The 21,080-nt window shown below is 42.8% G+C and overlaps 3 protein-coding genes across 4 annotated transcripts; 1 reads left to right on the top strand and 2 right to left on the bottom strand.

Moving 5' to 3' along the window:
• Window positions 1-1,245: 1,245 nt before the first annotated feature.
• On the bottom strand, window positions 1,246-7,045 carry LOC311326022 (poly(rC)-binding protein 3; the record flags this gene model as incomplete). The annotated part of the gene is made up of 12 exons (XM_084458856.1): window positions 6,841-7,045; window positions 6,718-6,741; window positions 6,594-6,626; window positions 6,337-6,453; window positions 6,110-6,241; window positions 5,486-5,614; window positions 5,248-5,337; window positions 3,974-4,015; window positions 3,379-3,454; window positions 2,542-2,594; window positions 1,957-2,126; window positions 1,246-1,585 (listed from the first exon to the last, which is right to left on the bottom strand). The coding sequence occupies exons 1-12, from the start codon at window positions 6,916-6,918 to the stop codon at window positions 1,246-1,248; spliced, it is 1,284 nt and encodes a 427-aa protein (XP_084314982.1). The 5' UTR covers window positions 6,919-7,045.
• A 5,838-nt stretch (window positions 7,046-12,883) lies between these two features.
• On the top strand, window positions 12,884-19,783 carry mocos (molybdenum cofactor sulfurase). Of its 2 annotated transcripts, none has more exons than XM_084458854.1 (15): window positions 12,884-13,018; window positions 13,228-13,317; window positions 14,162-14,228; window positions 14,340-14,984; window positions 15,123-15,199; window positions 15,333-15,532; window positions 15,679-15,795; window positions 15,885-16,268; window positions 16,580-16,742; window positions 16,834-16,921; window positions 17,418-17,542; window positions 17,783-17,879; window positions 18,307-18,448; window positions 18,545-18,649; window positions 18,791-19,783. In XM_084458854.1, the coding sequence occupies exons 1-15, from the start codon at window positions 12,892-12,894 to the stop codon at window positions 18,890-18,892; spliced, it is 2,529 nt and encodes an 842-aa protein (XP_084314980.1). In that variant the 5' UTR covers window positions 12,884-12,891; the 3' UTR covers window positions 18,893-19,783. The 2 variants fall into 2 exon arrangements, with proteins under 2 accessions (XP_084314980.1, XP_084314979.1); XM_084458853.1 differs by having other exon boundaries at window positions 18,301-18,448.
• A 4-nt stretch (window positions 19,784-19,787) lies between these two features.
• On the bottom strand, window positions 19,788-20,945 carry LOC311326021 (serum amyloid P-component-like). Its single transcript, XM_084458855.1, has 3 exons — window positions 20,895-20,945; window positions 20,615-20,717; window positions 19,788-20,464 (listed from the first exon to the last, which is right to left on the bottom strand). The coding sequence occupies exons 1-3, from the start codon at window positions 20,923-20,925 to the stop codon at window positions 19,951-19,953; spliced, it is 648 nt and encodes a 215-aa protein (XP_084314981.1). The 5' UTR covers window positions 20,926-20,945; the 3' UTR covers window positions 19,788-19,950.
• Window positions 20,946-21,080: the final 135 nt, after the last annotated feature.

Raw genomic sequence — 21,080 nt, 5'->3', positions numbered from 1 at the left:
CATGTTTTGTCTGTCTGTCTTCAAATTGCATACTTCATACTGCAAAGAATGACAAGAAGAAGAAAAATAAAGTAATAAAGAATGAACATAAGTATTCATAAAAAGCTATATTTATTCCAAGTTCATTTTGCATGTGACAAATATAACAAATATCGAGAACTCATCAACAAAACTGAGGGGAAGAATTGACTAAAAACACAAACAAACAGATTTGTTACAGTATTGGTCTGCATCAACCATAAGCATTGACAGCAATCTGAATATGAATTGCATTGTAGAATTCTATACAAAATGCATTTTGGTGAAAACCAACTAACAAAGAGAACTCTGTAAGGGTTAGTAAGGGCCAGTCCGGCTCTATGGGATTATTGTATAGTGTCAAATCCACAAGAATCCAAAGTGGTTTAAGAGTAATCCCAATCCCGTCAGAACTACAGAACCCCCAAGCCTGCTACCACTGATGCCAGCCTAGTGAGGAAGAAGAGGAGGACATATGACAGAGGAACAGAGGAGTGGAATAGTTCTTATTAAAAGAAACCTCACATTAATAATAACTAATTTACAAAACAACCTAATCAATAGATTCCTGTATAGCAGATGCAGTGCCATTAAATATGATACTGGCTGCTCTTTCTAAAGAAAAATGCTTTTAAAAAATACAATAAATGATACAAACTATTTACATCAATACAAAACAAGATACAAATCAAATTTCCAGTACAGTATGTAAAACAGTCAAGTTGCCACATTGAAAATGATTTGTGTAAACCTCAGTGGAACATTATGAAGTATGTATGAAGATGAACCGTTTCTGTGTTCTGCCATGCAAAAACAGGTCCACATGCGGGGAAAGTAGTTTGACTGACAGCAAACTATTGTGTTATATCAGGACTTTTATCAGTTATTTCCCTTCATTGTGTAGAATAGGTACTGTATATGTTGACTGGACTTCCAAGTATATAACAGAACATACAGTACTGTACATAAGCTATACTGACCCTGACAAGTTTCTATTTTTGAGCATAGAAGGTAATAGGTTGGAATTTCAGACATGAATAATCAGGTATTTCATGATCAGAAGATTTTCCTGGGGTTTGAGAATTGTGTAATCAATGTATGTCCCCCAAGCTTTGAAGGGTCTCCCTAGACAGTGCATGTAATTTCAGGGCAAACAGAAGCATGTCATGTTTTGTCTAACATGCTAGCCTAATACCAGGACCAAGAGAGCAACACTTAGCAGGCATATCAGTAAGGAGCAAACTTCTGGCGCTCTGATTTCTGAATCTTAGTGGTGTAAGGGGACAGGCCCTGCGGCAGGCCTGGGACCGCTGAGTGGACGGCCAGCATGGGGAGGGTTTTCATGCCAAGCAGACTGGAGACAGGGACAGTGTAGTGCTGCGGGGCGATGGGCGGTAGGGTGGAGGGAGAGTGGACGTTAATGGTGTTGGGGACTTGGGTGGAGGCAGCCAGGACAGCCATAGAGGTGGGTGTGGAGACAGTGGGGGCGGATTGTGAGAAGCTCATGTTGAGGTCAATTGGGTTGGTGGCGGAAGCAGACTGCATGGTGTATTTAGCCATCTCTAAGCTGCAAACAAACACAGGGGGGATGGCACGGTGGGGAGGGGTGGGCGAGAGAGGGGCGAGTTAGCATGAGGAGCATGTCCGAAGAGACGAGGAGAAATCGGGCGAGACATGGGGGAAGGTGAGAGAAAGGAAAATGATAAGAATCAAGGAAGGAATGTTAAAAGCACAGACATTAAAACAAAAAGGTTTTTTTGTGCTTTCATGAGAATGGAGCTGCAGTGGAACGGTGTGCGGGCCCTGAAGAAATTGAATGTTAGTTCTACTACCCTAGACAGAAAAATTCTATCCTTAACCAGTATTGACCAGTAAAGTCCAACATTGCAATCCCCGGGGGTCTTGCTAGGCTAGCCTATTGATGGTAATGGGGCTTACCTGGCGTTAATGAGGTACTGGGCCACACTGATGCTGGCTGGAGAGCCCGTGATCGTGACCTGGCGCATGGCGGATCCATCAGTGGCGCTGGCTATTTTGATGTGAGCTCCAGACACCTGGCGAATCTCATTGATCTTACTGCCTTGTCTGCCAATAATGCAGCCAATGAACTGGTAGGAGATAAATAGGACATGTAAACAACAATAATGTGTGTCAATAAACTGGTAAAGAGGACATGTAAACAACAATGTCACACATGCTTAAAAAGGATAAAGACGATATGTAAACAACGTCACACATGCTTCTTCAGCGAATAGGAGGAAACACCCACCGTCCAATACCAAATAGGGCAGGTGCTGAGCCGAACACATGCTTCTTCACTAACAGCATTCAGAATATAGTAATTTTCTGAATATTTTCTTCAGGTGTGGGATACATATAAATGTAGATACACCAAGGTTTTGAAAGGCAGAGTTTGAATTATTTATTCAAATAACAAAAGCTAATTTTAGCTGTTGCACTCATGCACACTAGGAATGGTGTGATTTTTAGTGCTTACTGCAGTCAGGACTGAGGGAGACTTACATCATTAGGTATAGCCAGCTCTTGAGAACTTGTGGGGATAGTGACATCCATTCCTGCAGAGCAAAACATGGAATAGTAACTAAAATACTAGGAGTTTACATTTGCACTTGCTGGTACAGTATGTGATATCACATATATAAGTGCTTCTGGTAATATTACACACCTACTGTATAAACACGTAAATTTGATATCAGACGGCAACCTGATTATGATAGAAGTCAATATCAAATGTCTGTTACATATTACAATGATTAATAGGGCATTCAAACCGCAAGTATACAATTAGATAATTTGATGAACTGATACATTAAAATCTTTTGCCCACATGTTGTCAAAAGTGTCTCTCTTACAATATATCATGACCAGGCCATCATCCTGCCTGTTTGCTCAGTCATTAGTTTTCCCTGTGTTAGTTTGCATACAGAGATCCCAGGAGGAGGGAGGTTAGGGACAGTGTGGAGGGCTTCACAGACAGAGGGGAAATGTTGCAGAGGTCAAGGAGAGGGCTTTGTGACATGAGGGTATGTTTTGGAAAAGGAGGTTGGCGTAAAATGGAATTCAGAAACTTGAAACAAGAAGAGCCACTTTCAAAGATATTACGTGTGCTCATGTGGCATTGTGGTAAGAGGGGGGTACAATGAAATTGATGTGGATGAATTCTGTGTCTCTATGCATCCTCTCTATGTCTCTATGAGCAAGGACATAGAGCAGAGCCTTGTCAGAAGATGAAAGGGTGTGCTTCTCTGAAGCAGAAAAGGGGTGTTTTGATCATGTGATGAGAGCAGGAGGTCAGAGAGAGGGATAGATGGACTTCCCCAGGGAGCCTTGGGTACGTACCAGGGAAGATAGGGTTGTGCTGCCCAAGGGAAGGGAGGGGGAGATGCTGCATAGCCAACTGGTGAAGCTTGGTCAACTGCAGGGTAGGAAGGGAGTTAGAACTAACCAATCAAACTGGATTAATTCAGAGGAGCTACAATACAGAGCTAATCTATCGATCAAATACAAAGATGTTAAAAAATAGTGTGTGTGTGTGTGTGTGTGTGTGTGTGTGTGTGTGTGTGTGTGTGTGTGTGTGTGTGTGTGTGTATGTGTGTATGTGTGTGTGTGTGTGTGTGTGTGTGTAAGTGTGACAGTTCACTTCTAAATCATGCTGGCTTCCAAAGGTGGTAATTGGATTTTGTTAACAGTGCATGTGGCATTTCTACCAGCAAGAGGGAATGAAACAGGAAAGTTCCTTTATGGTCCACATCTTTGCCAGCATTCTTTTTTAAACAAAGCGAGCTGCTATGTTAGTATTAGTTAAGGCTGTAGTTCAGGGCTGAGTTAAGGTTTCATCCATGCTTGGAACACTGAGGGACACATAGTGGTAGTTTGGGAGGTGGTGGGGTAGGAGCAGGGATGAGAGTCATTTTCATCTGGCAAATACACTTACATCTTGGTGAGGGAAAGCGTACTGTCCTTGAATTGCAAAGGCCTGCAAAAAAATGTAGATGATAGAAGTGGTTATTGCTGTGTTATATAATATGCACAAGTGACAACAGACATACTCTATCTTCTAACCAGGTCCCTATCTTCTAACCAGGTCCAGTGGATGCCCCACTGTCACCAGCAGACCTCCCGAAGTCCGATAGATACCCCTGTGTCTGCTGTGGATGATGTAGCATGTCCGTAGAATATTCTCTCTCCTATGATGCTTTTAGCCTCTCTCACTCTGAAATGTAATTTAATGCAATGTATTGCTTTATAAATGTTCTTAGCCGGTAGACAAACATACTCCAGGAGCTTGCTCGATCGCCTTGTTGAGAGGGGTCAGGGAAGAATTTTTACAGCTCACTTTTCTGGCCCCCGGGTGATTACTGTTTTTTTGCTTCCCTCTGGAATATGTAGAGAGTGGGTCGTATGCCCACCTCCCGTGTTCTCTGTAAAGCGCATTGTGTTGCCTCTGGGTATTAAATGCGCTATACAAATAAAGCTTTGATTGATTGATTGATTGATTGATACTCTCAGTTTTTTTCAAAATGGTGAAAATGTCACAATGTCTCTTGGTGTGGTTATATACGCCATGAGAGCTCAGTTGAAAGTATTATTCAATAATGTCATATTTTCCCATAGCTCTTAACTAGATCGATGTTTCGATCCACCTAATTCTGTCTAAAGGTCATTGGTTACATTTTGTTCCCTGCCCGTGCACAGAATGTCTAATATCATATAAAGTATACGTGTGACAGGTCATAATGGATTGTGCCAAATGCACAGGGAGAGATGATGATGTCACATGACAGCGTGAGAGGGTTAGTGGCCATGGATGCATGTGTTCCCAGTGAGGCACCAGTATGATGACTAAGGCTGCCGGACAAGAGGAAATGCTTGCTTATGCTGCTGTTGTTTGAAAGCTCAGACCAGAGGCTATAGACTTGTAATTCATCTGCCTCCCACAACAATTTCATCACCCCCAGCCCTAGCCACCTAGGACTTTAGAGGGGGGGTCTCATTGTTACAAATGGAAATGCTTCCCTCTAGTGGTGGAAATATGTTCTGGACGTATAGGGATAAAATGGTTGCTGAAATAATGCTGGTATCAAGTCAATCAAACTACATTCAAGGTCATTAGGACCAAAGGGATTAACGGGAGTTCTAAGCAAATGTATTGCATTAGATGGATAACACTGATAGTTAGCTTTCGTTCTAAATGAAAATGGTACTCACTTGTGTGGGGTGTTGTTGTGCTAATACCGCATGGTTGGCACCGGGCATGGCCTTGGGACGATATGGGATGGTCGCTCCTTTTGGTGGTGACTGGCAATGAGATTGACACGCAGGTTGCAACGCAGCCATGTTACAACTTGTCAATACCACGTTCCCGCGAAAAAAGCAATTACAGTGTTATTTCAGTGGTGTGGCGGTGACATCTCGAGTTTGGCTCGAGAGCAATTGAAGTGCTCACCTCCAGCATGACGGAGCAGATGTGTCTCACACACTGCGTGATGGCCTGAGGAGTGCCTGAGATGGTGACCGCTCTCTCGGTGGAGTCTGGCAGCATGTCCCCGGCCACCTGCACCTGAGCTCCCGTGGTCTGGACCCGAGGAGGGGATAAAGATAAGAAGCAAGATTCAACAATGACCTACAGTATCTACTTGAACATGCCTGTCTGATATATATCAATGTGTTTCATTCATGAATCATCCATGTATAAATACATATCTGACCTCATGCAAGATTGCGCACCAGCTCATCGTTTACTCATTAGGCCTACTCATAATGTTCCCATCATCATTCATTGCCATTACAGTATTTCATTATATTCCCCTCCCAATCTATTGAGCGTTAGAGTGAGCATGGTTATATTGTCACCTGTATAAATGACAAGGTACACTAAGTGGCACTAAAATGAAAGCTTTTTAATGGATTTCGGGGTGCCTGGAACTACTTTGAGGACAAAGAAGACCATTATATCCAAAGAGCACATACCAAACTAGCTGCTAACATTAGAAGCTAAGCAGCACTCCAGCCTCCTATCTCATGCCTCAGGGAGCATGTTTGCCCCCCTGCCCCCCCCCCAATACAGTACCTCTCGGATCTCCTTGATCTTGGAGCCTCCTTTGCCAATCAAGGAGCCACACTGACTACCTGGGAACACCAGGCGGAGTGTCACCGGTGGCTTACTGGTCACGGTGCTGTTTGTCATTGCAGCTGTGATATCCTGAAAGGGACATTCAGAGGTTTGGTGAAACTGTAGCCCAATAGATGCTTTAGTCTAGAAAAGCTGAAGCCTAAACATGAAAAAGCACCGGTTACCTCCTCAAACCTCTCTGCGATCATGGAAAAGGCTCTGAAGATGCCCTCCGTTGGTCCCGTGATGGTGACGATCCTCTCTGGAGAAGAACCCTCTGAGATGTTGATGCGAGCCCCACTCTGGAAACACAAGTGGGGTTTTATCATTCTGTGTTTTTTTGGCTGTCAACATCAACAACAGAAGGCACTGAAAGGAAAGTTTTTGGAATTGAATTGCCCGAATAAAAATAAATGAATAATGAAAATGGCATATGACTCACCTCCTCTCTCATCTTTTTGACTGTTTCTCCTTTCTAAAAGATTTGGATGAAAAAGACAGACAATATGAGACGGAATTGCACAACCAGGGAGAAATAGTTTGTTCTGTACCTAAAATCAGTATACCTTTCCAATTATGCTTCCCACTTCCTGTAAAGAAAGGCACAATAGGAAAGGAATGTAAGAATATATATTTCACACAAAAAATGTAGGGAAAATAAATGTCGCTGTTTCCAAGGTGTACTGTACCTTCCCGTGCATCAGAAGTCGTAAGGTGAGAGTGACATTCAGCCCCCCGTCTAAGCACATTTCCTCTTTGTCTGACATCTTCACCTGAATCAAAGGTCTGGATCCTCCTAAGCTTCACACTGAGCACTCTGTAAACATGAAACAGTCCAGTCATCCCACTGTCTAGAGATCTATGCTATGCTCCAATCTCTACATCTACACAGATGGAAACATCCCACTTAGAGGTAATCAGGTCTGTTATGTAGTCAATTAATAAGCAATCACACAAATTCCACTGGAGAGCTTTCACAAAATTGATCTCACCACTAATTACAGTAGTCTGTAAGATAAGTTCTCTCTGTGGCCCTTCTCTTTGACTTAATACACATTAAGCCTTGTCTTTGACTTAATGCACAGCAAATCAAATCCAAACCGGGCGGCAGATACAGTACTGTAGCTCGGCAGGTAGAGTGGCGGTCTGGGCATTGCAAGGTCCTTGGTTCGATCCCAACTCTCAGTGTGCGTTGAAGTATCCTTGAGCAAGACACTGAACCCCAAAATCAGTCATGTGCGGCACGGTGGCGCAGTACCTAGTACTGTCACCTCACAGCAAGAAGGTCTCCGGACCTTGAACCGTGCCAGTTCTCCCCATGTTCGCAAGGATTCCTCCCAAAGAACCCAATATGAAAAACATGCAGAAGAACAGATGCTATTCAGTCCTGTCCTTGACCAGGACCTGGATTGGGCACTTGGACTTAGTCCCCGGGCCCCTGCTGCTCCTGGCTGCCTCTGGAGGACGACAGCTTGGATGGGAGGAACGCAGGGAACAATTTCCACTGGCGACCGCAGATGCATGTGTGTATGTTGTGTGTGGTTGTCGCCGCTCATTCACCTGTGTGTATTTGTGTGTTGATCACCGTGTGGCGAATAAAAAACCCATGAGGTCCTGAATTATTATTAATTATTATGTATTATGTTAATTAATCATAATCTTAATAATGTACTTCCAAGTTCTGCATTATGGTACAAGCCTCTGATCAGCAGCTGACCATTATTAATCAGTTGTGGCAGATGATATAGAGTAACTGACTGGGTAAAATAAGCTTGAACCATTGTGTGAGCTGCACATGGGACTTCCTCGTTAGTTCTGGTTAAATTAAACTTGTGACTCTGTTAGATAAGACACAAAAGGAGCTGCTTGTGTCCTGCAGGCCTGAACATCAAGTGATGTCTGTGTGACCGTCTCGAAAAAGAGCCTGATAATATCACACTGAGGGAGCACAATGCCCCTCTGTTCACGCAGCCCATTCGTCATATTTGCACGACCAAGGATTGTCTCTGAACACAGTACACACTTAACATGGAGATCACTCCTCACTTAACATAGACATCACTCCTCAACATACTGTAGAGATCACTCATTGGCCTGAAGTGGGATTCATTCTCCATATAATCCAGAATGCACTCTGTATCCATGATTCAGTACTGCAGCTAGATGTATTATTGTATTATCTTTGCAAACAACAGTGTGTGAAACATGACCTTTGACCTCTTCGGTTACTCACATCAACTAATGGATGAAGACAACTCTCTGCCGCCATGCCACACCTAAAAAAAGACATGGAATTAACAAGGGTTTATTGTAACACAAGGGACACAACGGAGCAGAAGATTATTAGACATGACATGTGTCACCCTATTTACCAAATATGGTCCTTATTAATGACGTATACAAAACATCATTGCATCATTTAAATTAAATATGTGGACTCTGAAGGTTCTCAACAAATAACTCCTAAGAGCCTGGGGTCCATTTACTATTTAAATAATACAAATCAACCCACTGTTGACAATACAAGACAAACCAGATTAAATAAACCCAGACATTAATATTATACAGTAGATGTAAAGTTGTTGGACAGCAGTAGAATATTAAATAATTTCCCTCTTTGTGTCATCACAGGGTCACATTAAATGCATCAAATAAACAGAAACATCACAGCTTAATCCTGAAGTCCTGGATTGGTTTGGTTAATGCTAAGACCCATTTGACCTACTTCTGTCACCTCTAGCATGTCAGCACCCGCTCAAGACCTCAGAACCAAACACTAACACAAAACAGCAGCCATAAACCTGACATTGTGATTATAAAATCCTTTGTGGAACAGCAATAAATAAAAAAGTACAGCAACAATAACTAGATAATATGCTGAACCAAATGGAAAACAATTTCAGTTACCATGTGCTCTCTTTTCTGAATCTGGTCTTGAAAACAGTGAGAGAAATAAGAAATGAGTAGGCCCTAATGGAAATAGGCAAAATGAAGGTCTACATTATGGAATTGATATCATGAAGACTTATTATTTTCAGGTTGTGGTTGTAAACCTGGGGTCTAAGAGTTACATCAGACTATGGTTGTAACAAATTCCCCCCACAACATAGAGAGAGATTAAGGTACTATTAGATCTAATCTTGGATACCTGACAAATCCTGGTACACATGGGAATAGAACTCAACAGAAACCCACTCTGATTAAAATCAAATAAGCAATTGCTTATTTAAAGATATACTCATAGATCATATTTCATATGATCAAAAAGGTGGAGATATAGAGATATATAGTCTTTGGGGGACTCTTGGGAGAGATAATCATTGATAGCTCAGTGAAGTGTGCTTCAGTTTGAGACACCAGGCTGACCATTCTGCTTCAAGTTACAGGGATAAGATTGTTCACTGAAAGTTATTAAAAGATAATTGATCTAATAGCAAACCCCAAGTAACATTCATATTTGCAGCAGTATTATGAAGGGAAACAGCCTATTGAGAGCCATAATCCCATTAGTTGTGAAGCTTGCATGGCCTGTAATGTCAAGAACGGTTAGAATGAAACACTGACCTTCTGTTATTGTACGATGGTCCTCGTCTTCTCTCCTTATCTCTCCAGAATGAGTAGTCCTCTAATTTACGCTCCTTGTTAAATGTTTGTCCCCTTTGTTTCAGTTGTCTGACGAGGAGTGGACAGATGGCTCCCTGTGCCCTTACACCAGCTGGAGTGAGGCTTGCTTTGCTATTAGTCCGTCCCCTAGCTTAGCCCAGGATAAGCCCCTACACAGGGCAAGTGAACCCGCATCCCTCACCTAATTCTCCCTGTCAGTGCCACGAGAGAGGCGGTCCTCAGTGGTGAGATCCACTAGCGGGAGAGGCCTGAAGGCAGGGCAGTGACTCCTCGTCTGGACAGTAGCCAGCGCAGATACGGGGCAACAGTTACAGCCACTAAAGAGATACTCGGGAGGCCTATCCTTCTGCAGTTATCAAAACCCTCAGGGCTAGCTGCATTGAGGGGGAGGGGGACCTGACGGGGATGCTCTGTGACAGGTTTTGGATCATTAGTGCACTGATCATTTAGATTCCCTGGCAGATCATGTGTGGCACCATCACTAATCTCAAAAAAAGAAATCCTCCGTGTCAAATTTTATTTTGGTCAGGGGAGCACTGAGCATGACCACCGACAAAACGAGGGCAGAAATGCACAATGAAGTGTTTAGTTATGTTTGGAGAGACACAATGTCTTCATGGGGTGCTTCGACCCCCCTCTGCCCCTCCCCCCATGCTAAGCCCTTACACCACGTAATGAGGCCGTAGTGGACACAATGCAGCCCTTCTACACATAGAGATCCATTCATCTGAGCTCGTAAATTGTGAAGGAAATGATTCAGCGAAGCATAAGTGGCATATTTAATTACTGTTCACTGCATGGCAGGGGGACAATGATGACCTCTGTGGGCCATGTCAGGCCCTTTCAGACCACGTGCTTTAGCCTGCCTGGACTAAAACAACAGGCTGAAGACACTCAGCTCTCAACAGTATTCTAGGAGTTGTGTGTGGGGTGAGGTACAGTATAGCAATAAGAAATAAGGCAATTTATGTTGTTTGTTTGTGTGTGTGCGTGAGCGAGCAATAGCAATGATTCTGATGAGCAATACAGCGATGTATGTGTTTGTGCATGTGCGTGTGTGTGTGTGTGTGTGTGTGTGCGTGCGTGCACTGTATAACCCTATATAATATACAAATTAGTCTGGCTTTCCTGGCCTTTCCTCCAAGTTTGCCAATAATTTCTCCAACTCTTATTTTTCTGTGATAAAGTGATTGGAGCGCATACCTCTTTGTTACCAAAAAAGATCAGTTTTCAGTTTTTATGAATTTATTATGGGTCTACTGAAATTGTGACCAAATCTGCTGGGTCAAAAATATACATACAGCAACATGAATTATCAATCAAATTAGCTTTGTGGCATGGCCTCTTAAAGGTACCCAATGTAGTTTTTGACCACTAGTATGCGCTCTAGAGCAAATTTGAGAAGGAGGTCCCCGAAAATCACGCGGAGCACATAATAGTGACGTTTCACACATCTCTGTTGTTTTCAAAACTTTAGCTAAATATAATTTTGCGAAGAAATTACAAGGTAGGAAAGACATTCAAGTGATTCAACGTGTTTATTAGACTACAAGGAACCATATAATAGAGGAATTTCGAAAATAAAAAAAGAACGGATTGTTTTGATTCACGTTTCGTTGGGTACCTTTAACTTCTTGTGAGTGATTATGATTGACTACAGCTGGTGATTTATCTGAGCCCATTTAAATAGGGCTGATTTTATACAATCATTAGACTCAGCCACAAACGCAAACATGGGAAAGTAAAAGGAGCTCAGCACGGATCTGAAAAAGATGATCATAGACTCGAACAAGTCAGGAAAGTAAATTAATAATAATAATAATAATAATAATAATAAATTTTGGGCATTATGGGCGGTCTCATTTGAATTCTAATCTTAAATTGCAGGAAAGAGTAGGTCGTATAGGAAAGTTTAGAGGGTCTTTATTTTGAAATGCCTCATCAGAATGTCCTGAAAATCTCTGGGTGACACTCTGAGGTGGTCTACTAGGACTGTGAAGTGGAAGTGTTGAGGTATTATGGGCGGTCTCCTTTTAATCCTAATCTGAGATTGCAGGAAACAGTAGGTCGTATAGGACAGTTCAGAGCGCCTTTATTTTGAAATGCCACATCAGAATGTCCTGTACATCACTGGGTGACACCCTGAGGTGGTCTACTAGTACTGAGATGTGGAAGTGTTGAGGCTTTATGGGCGGTCTCTTTTTAATCCTAATCCGAAATGGCAGGAAACAGTAGGTTTTATAGGACAGTTTAGAATATTCCTAATCTGAATATTAAGGAAATATAGTCATGACAATTAAGAGGTCCTTTATTTTGAAATGCCACGCCACAAACGCCTTTCACTTCTTTAATCAAACTATAGTTATTCGACTTCACTAGCCTACGTCGTGGCACAGCAGCAAACGTTTGCTAATTAAAAATACATGGTTTGTATTTAGCCTACGTCATGGCACCAGTGTTGCCAACTCTTCAGTAAGGGAAGTGGATGTTCTGACAATACGATTGGTTGTTGCGGGAGGGATTCCAGCGCGTGTGGTGTGTGTGTGTGTGTGTGTGTGTGTGTGTGCGTGTGTGTGTGTGTGTGTGTGTGTGTGTGTGTGTGTGTGTGTGTGTGCCAGCGAGGGAGAGAGGACGTGAAGGCAGCAAAATAAAAAGTTCTCTCGTCGTGATTGAGCTGAGCTCGCTTCCTTGTCAACACAATAATTCCCCAAATGACCAGAAAAAGTAGCTAGATTTGTTGCTATTCGCTTTTCATGAAATAAGTCGCCAGGGGGGCCTCGAAAGTCGCTAAATCTAAATTTACATCTAAGTCTATCTAAATCTAAGTTGGCATCACTGCGTGGCACATCAGCAAACGTTTGCTATTTTTGCCCCCTATCGACAACTACGGTTTCCACGAATCCATTGAGGTACCTTCCGGGTCTATAGTTGCTGATAAAATCTGTCCTTGGAAAGAGGAATGCGAAGTAAATCGTTTCGACACTATACTAACTCGTGAGCTCTGAGGACAGAAGTGGACTTGGAACATCAATGAGTCAATGAGTAGCCCAAATGTAGGCTACTCCAAAATTCGTCGGGTTGGTGAATTACACCACAATTGTAGGTCTTGTACTGTCATGGAGGAGAAACCACTGGAATTTACACAACTGTGCACATTGGAGAGTTACAAGGAAGTGTGGGGTCATTATGGTTACACGAATAACTTGTCGGATGTGATACTACAGGAATTCTCAAGGATTAAAGGTAGTCTATTACCTAACTTAAACTGTTTCAGCTCAGTTTATGTTCCTTGATGAGGTCTTCAGAATGCTTAGGGGAACAAATAAGATCTATCACAAGCCTGTAGCCTATACGTACATGTAGCTGTTCGCCACAGTGTGACGCATTACGCAACCATACTTTTCATAAACGTTTTCAATATCTCATCATTTCCTCACCCATTTCGTTGACAGGGATAACTTACCTGGATCATGCAGGTGCAACTCTATATCCTGAGTCACTGGTCAGAAACTTCTATCAGGATATCTCCAGAAATGTTTATGGTGAGACGCACTCATTACTTTAACAACACACACTGCTCTCTTCTCTGCATTTTTCTACCCTGAAACTGGCTTACCAGCAAAACATTTGCATTTTAATACATTTGAAAAACGAATAGGCCTACATTTGAAAACACTAAGCCTACACTGTCTCAGATGTGTTGTTGAATATTCACCTGTATATTGTGTGTGTGTGTGTGTGTGGGGGGGGGGGGGGTGTCACACGGCTCACACTGGTTATCTCACAAGAGGAAACATTTTTTAAATAAATAAATAAAAATTAAAAATCATGCACTGACCCTGATAAATGTGCCCTATCTAAATAAATCTGACTTTTAACTGCATAAATGAGTGTGTATAGACTTTGATAAATGTCCTAATTTGTTCAAAAATGTACCCAAAAAAATCTGGACCTCTTTGGCCACCTGTGGCACACACATAAGCACACGCAAGTGAGGGGGACAGCCAACAGCACACACGTCCTAAGTGCTCACCGGTGGATTGTTCACTGCATTTCTCCCATCTGTAGCATTTCTCCTATCCAAGCTGTCCTCCAGGGGCAGCCAGGAGCTTGTCCCAAATGCACATTCTACCTAACCATTTACTCTATATTAAAGTTGGATGTAAAAATCAAAAGAATATATATTTATGCACAATGATTTATTATTTATATTAAAGTTGGATGTAAAAATCAAAAGAATATATATTTATGCACAATGATTTATTATTTAGTTAAATATGGAAAATGAGTGACTGTGATGTACTGAGACAGAGAAATGGAAGTGAAAGCAAAAAGTGTGACAAGATGCCTTGCTCTCCCCTACTCTTGGACTCTGGTGGCGTTTAGGTAACCCCCACAGCCGTAACGCCAGCAGCAGACTGACGTACGATACAGTGGAGCATGTCAGATACAGGTAAACCCTCTCTAATGGCCCAGCACGGAATCCCTCAAGCTGAATATATTAAATGGCCACTCTGTCACTGTCAATATGAAGTCCACATTCTAAACTTACACTTTATTTCAGAGTATTGCAGCATTTCAACACCACTCCTGAGGAATACTCTGTGATTTTCACTTCTGGCTGTACCGCAGCACTCAAATTAGTGGCTGAGAGCTTTCCCTGGAGATCTCCCACTGCCACGGAGGCAGGGAGCCGATTCTGCTACCTAACTGACAACCATACCTCAGTGGTCGGCATCAGAGCGGTGACCTCAGCCCTGGGAGTGGTTTCTCTCCCCGTCTGGCCCCGGGAGGTGGAGGCGAAGGCTAACGACGGGGCCCAGCATGAAAGCGGCGGTTGCCAGACTCCTCATCTGTTCTGTTACCCAGCTCAGAGCAACTTCTCAGGCAGAAAGTATCCACTGAGCTATGTGAAAGGCGTCCAGGCGAAGCATCTTTACCCGGCATGTGACCACCAGGGCCAGTGGTTTGTCCTGCTGGATGCCGCCTCTTATGTCAGTTGCTCTCCCCTGGACCTACAGGAGCACCCTGCTGATTTCATCCCTGTCTCCTTCTACAAGATGTTCGGCTTCCCCACAGGCCTGGGGGCCCTCCTCGTCAGGAACGATTCTGGAGCCCTCCTGAGGAAGGGTTATTTTGGTGGTGGGACAGCAGCAGCCTACCTAGCAGGAGAGGATTACTATGTACAAAGAGCAAACATTTCTGAGAGGTAACCATTTGCATGATCACTCAGAGGAAAATAATTTGCCGCAGCGAATTGCTGAAGCGTTTTATTGGCTTAGATGATTGTGTACTGAGATCAGTTCTGTTTTTTTCTTCTCCATTTCCTTGTGTATTCTTGTTAAAGGTTTGAAGATGGCACCATCTCTTTCTTAGATATAATTGCTCTCAATCATGGTTTTGAAGCTCTGCAGACACTCACAGGTAATATTGTTTTAAAGCTTACACTTAACATAATAACCATCCTGATGTACACATTGTACTGTACCTGGTATGCTTGGTAATTTTAGAGGATACAGTTAAACAGCGACCTGCCATCCTATTTCATTTGTTTCAGGAGGCATGGACAGAATCCAGCTGCATACGTTTGGTTTAGCACGCTACACTTACATGTTGCTGTCAAGTCTTTGCCATGGCAATGGGGAACCCGTGGCCCAAATATACACCGACAGTGAATTTGAGAGCCCAAGCACACAGGGAGCAATCCTTAATTTCAACTTGATGGACTGTCACAGGCAGCCAATCGGATACTCTCAGGTAGACACAAATGAGCCTGTTTTATATTGATTATGACAAAACTATACATGGCTAATTTCAGACATCCAGGGGAGTTTTTTTTCTCTCAAATGTTACACCGTATTCTTACAGTATGCACTGCCTGTGATATGTTCTGTTCGGCTCAGGTGGACAAGCTGGCCAGCGTTTTCAACATTCATGTACGCACCGGCTGCTTCTGCAACACAGGTGCCTGTCAGCTCTTCCTCGGCACCTCCGACCAAGAGGTGAAGAGAATCCTTCAGGTGAGGAATGAAACAGTGTCACCTCGAGTCTTGAAAAAGACGACAAATGAAATTACCAAGTGGTCATGTCCTCTCCTGCTCTCCTCAAGGCCGGCCACGTGTGTGGAGACGACATAGACCTGGTGGATGGCCGACCGACAGGATCTGTACGCATTTCCTTCGGCTACATGTCGACCTTTCAAGACTGCCGGACCTTCCTGAAGTTTGTTGTAGACTGCTTTGTAGAGAAACCCGTGAAGGTGGATGGAAAGAGGCTGGAGAGGCTGAAGTCAGTCACCTCACATGAAGGGTCCAGTCAGTGTCTAAGCAGCACATCCAAAGCTGGCCACAGTGGGGGGAGACCTTACTCTACACAGCCATCAGTGAATGGATACAGAGGTGAAGCCATAGCCAAAGACACCAGGATCCATGGGAAGGGCCACACTCTGGCCAACATTTACATATATCCCATTAAATCGTGTGCAGCGTTTGAGGTCTGTGTATTTCTCTCTCTGTATTGTGTTGTGGGCAGTCAGTAAATCCTCTAAGCAGAGTAGAGTTGCCATGTAGATCCATAAAATGTATTTTCAACAACCTTTAGCCATGCCGCATTGTCCCCTAACTGTCCACCCTTAAAATAAAATGGTAATTTATACTACATATAGATTTTTCAGATGCCATGTATTGACATTGTTAAAGGGACATTGAGAGAGAATAGAGCAGTGTTTAAACTTTCACAGTATGTATGTACAGTAGGCCTATGGACTTATCTGTGTTGCCATTGAGATGTGTGTGTCCACTGCAGGTCCATGACTGGCCTGTGGGGTGTGTGGGGCTGCTCTACGACAGGGGCTGGATGGTGGTCAATGAGAATGGAGTGTGTCTGAGCCAGAAGAGGGAGCCACGCTTATGCCTCATTCAACCTCAAGTTCACCTTTCCTCAAACACACTAATCCTGCAAGCCTCGGGTTAGATGGTGTTTTTCTCTAATTCTAGAGCAGGAGCTTTGCAATTACAACTGTGTGAGTAATCTTAAGAAGAGGGGTTTTGTTATCTCAGGAAAGGACTCGATTTCTCTTCCTTTGGATATTCACAATGAGACATTCGGGAGCCATCGGGTGTGTCAAACCAGGGTTTGTGGTGACAGGTGAGCTGAACTTTTCGAAATGATGAACAGGGTAGTGTAAATGAAAAATCTTACTTGGTTTAGTTTAGATTTCAAAGAACACGCGATGTAGTCGATTCAAGCTGGTTTCAAACAAAAGACAATAGTTTTATTCTGTTACGATTTGCAAGTCGGACTCAATGCACAGGAAGTGAATCCAGGCATGAGTGAGTCACTTGGTCGATGGTCGAGGTCGATAGGTTATAACGTGAAAAAGGAAGTGACATAGTTTCAGGATGAAGAGGACAGGGAAGTGATGTCACACAGGAAGAATTTGTAGTTTTAACAGACTGATCTATGAGAACGAACTCCAAAGTTAGAACAACAGTCAAGTAGGAAAACAAAACACTTTGGTGAGACTTGAATTTCATTAACAGTAGAGGGTAGTCCTTATACAATTACATTTACATCAATGTCAGTGCAGTGTAAATACCTTGGTTCTTCACAGCAGTCACATGTATTTTTCGATCTACCCAAGGGTGCAGACTGTGGACTGTGGGGAGGAGGCAGCCTCGTGGCTCTCAGAGTTCCTAGGACAGTCTTGTCGTCTGATAAGACAAAGCCCTGATTTCATCCGGGACATGAAAAAGGGACCTGAAGGAGGTATTGTGAAAGGATGATGTCTCTGGTGCATTGATTTCTGATGGTTGGCTTTGTGTTGTGCAAATGTATTTCTTACATTCCAAAAAACAATGTTCTGATATTTTGTTCCGATATTCCCAATGTCCCCCATGTAATACAGGGTACATTTATTTGAATCAACACTGCCATTTGATAAATCCCATTGACCAATTAATTTTGCTTCCTTAGATTAGAATGATTTTGACTCTTAATCCCTACCAGGAGGCGTGGCCTTGGCCCTGTCATTGGTGAATGAAGCCCAGTACCTCCTGATCAACCGCGCCAGCGTTCAGCTGCTTCTGAAACGCATCACCAGCAGGTACAGACAAAAACACAATGTGCGCTGGTGGAAAACATCTATCTAAATCATGAACGAGTTTCATACACTGCACACCGCATATACACATCACTGAGAAAGCATTTTTGGAACCATCATAACTTATTATCATGAATAGTAAATTTGGGCGGCTGTAGCTTTAGAGATAGAGCGGGTCGTCCAATGATCGTAGGGTCGGTGGTTCGAATCCCGGCTCCTCCTGACAACATGTCGAAGTGTCCTTGGGAAAGACACTGAACCCCAAAATGCTCCCAATGAGCAGGCTAGCACCTTGCATGGCAGCTGCCACCATTGGTGTGTGAACATGTGTGTGAATGGGTGAATGAGAGGCTGTCATTGTAAAGTGCTTTGGATAAAAAAAGTGCAGTCCATTTACCATGATATGTGGTTTCTCTTCACTGAGATACAGACAGGAGTGCGCTGAGGACCATGTCTCTCTTGACATCCAGCAACTAACTGGACGCTTCCGTGCTAATTTAGTGATAGCTGGAGAGGAGCCATTTGAAGAAGATAATTGGTCATATTTAACTATTGGAAACATCCCTTTCCAGGTGAGATTTGACACTGGATTGCAGACTGATATAAACTATTACCCTAACCCTATTAGGGAAAATAAATTATTCTTTAATATCGTTCTTGTCTTGAAGGTGACAGGTCAATGTGGCAGGTGCCAGATGATTGGGGTTGACCAAGACACAGGAGCTAAGACCAAGGAACCTCTTCTCTCTCTCTCTGCATACTGCAAGAAAAGGGTAAGGAAAACAGCTGTTTTCTGTGTGTGTGTGCACACGTGCATGCGTGTCTGTATGTGTTATTTCTTCCAAAGCTTTTGTAACTTGTCTCTTGTTGTATCAACAAACCTCCAATGCACTTATACTATTCATTCTCTTCAGGTGACATTTGGTGTGTACCTCAGCCACCAATCACAGGTGGATCCCACTACTGCACATACTCTGTCTGTTGGCTCCTCTGTAATGCCTGAAATTTCAAAATGAGCTAAACATGTCGTCCCCCACCAATGATGCATCGCACCATTGTAGCAATAATTAGAATGTCTATTTACAATTTACGTAATAGTTAATGTTAACACCACACACTCTTGTTCACTCTTGTTTGTTTTGTGCAAACATATTTTTTTTGCCAAAAACAGCATAACTCAGACACCTCAGAGGTGAAGTCCATGCCTTGACAGGTCAGAGCTGTTTTGGTGGTACAAGGGGGACCTACACAATAGCCTATTAGGTATCTGGTTTTGATGTTGTGGCTGTCGCGGTGTGTACTTCCGAATGAAGGAAATGAAAGACACGCACATCCAAAATAACCTGTTTAGGTTCCAACTCTCGGCACAACGCAACAACCAACCAACGACAACCCAACAACCAAAAAACGCCAACCGTCAGAGTGCAGTACTTCCATCTACAAATAAAATCTCAAAACAAATGGATCACGTGGTTCTACGGAAAGCAAGGCCTCACTTTCATCATGTGCTTCTCTGTAAACGACCTCGGTACGGGTCTCGTATCACAAGTAACATCACTACAAAGCTACTTACAGCTTTGGAATGCAAGTTGAACACATCAGTGTGGTGTTCCCTAGACTAGACCAGACTCGTAATAATATTAATAACAATAATTGTACCCACAATGCACCTAACCACAATACTAACCTGCCTACCATGTGTAGAACAAGCACCAAAAGAGCAACTTAACCATCAAGCTCAAGCTGATTGTTCTTGTGTCTTGATTTGACAGTTGTATTAATAAGCTACTTAAAATAAAAAACATATAAGTGCCTTTCCTCTTTAGATTGTCTATCCCTCTCCATTTTGTAGTTGACTTTCTCAAAACAGTTCTGCATTAATAATAAGGAATGTACTCAATGTATAGCTTGATGGGTTATTTTATTAGAATAATTAAAGAAGTAATTAAGAGTGTATCATGCACTTACAGTGTCTAAGTTTAAACATGATTATGATTTTCAAGTGCATGATTATAATTACAATTTTTGTGTAATCAGCAGTTACTCTTAATGGTATTGCACTTGCCACAATTGCTCATTCTTCACATTCCGACAGTTTGTCATCCAATATCACCTGGCCATTTATGGAGAATGTCAGGGCTCTCCAGTTCAGAACATTCCCAGGTGTAAAATTCAGATCGCTTGAGAAGCGCAACATCTCACAAGGTGACAGGACATAGTCCCACATGTGTATGTCAGAGAGATGTCCCACAAACGATTGCTTTTTATCAAACATCCCACCATAGCCATCCTGTTCCTGGCCCACGATGATGATGGGAGTTCCGGTCAGCTGACCGGTGTACCCCAGCCTCCTCACGCCCTGCTTTCCGTTGACCCAAACCTGGATAAGTCCAGTTCTGGAGTTCCAGGTCCCGCACAAAGGCACCCACATATTCCTCTCATCTGGCAGCCCCTGAGAATAACCTCCTACATTGCTAACCAGTAGATCCATACCTTTGACTGGATCTTTGAAAAGCAGAAATGCATTGGGGTTTGCAGGAAGCGCCATGGAGTAGAGAGACACAGTCCTCTTTATATCTGTGAAGTACCTAAAAAGTGGTTTATAATAAGTTATTTCATCTGGCAATCAACACCAGTGTCAATTTGCCTATTTTAAACACATATACATTGCTCTGATGAAATGAGTGTAAGTATTGAGTGATGCCCCTAGTAAAAGTTTTGAATAATGCGTCAGTTACCGAAGACATACTGTCACAGAGGAGAAGCTATTTCCTGAGGGTGTTAGTCTCACATGGGCAGTTTCAGATTCAGCTGGAAATGTGAACATCTTCCCCGAGAGGTCTGGTCAGGGAGAGAAGGCTATGAATAACATACACTGAAAGTTTTATTGACAATATGCAATGATGTACTGGAACTACTTCCAGTTGTACATCGACCAGTGTGACACACATACATTTATTTTAAATGACTGCATTGCTGTTTTTGTTGTTTTACCAAGGATAGTAAAGTATTTCTTACCTTGTGGCGAAGCGGAGCACATCACGATCATGACAGACACAAGAAAAAGTCTCTCCATCTATTCCAAGACATGGGAACTGCATTTAGTGTGTGTGTGTGTGTGTGTGATTACATTGAAATGAAAGCATCATAAAAAAAAACACATTATCTCTAATTATTATGCACTTCAGTGATTTATTGGTCATG

The sequence above is a fragment of the Borostomias antarcticus genome (genome assembly GCF_949987555.1).
Source record: "Borostomias antarcticus genome assembly, chromosome: 25".
Classification (NCBI taxonomy): Eukaryota; Metazoa; Chordata; class Actinopteri; order Stomiiformes; family Stomiidae; genus Borostomias; species Borostomias antarcticus.
Note: the sequence above shows the minus strand (reverse complement) of the source record. Positions and strands in the feature narration are given on the sequence as shown.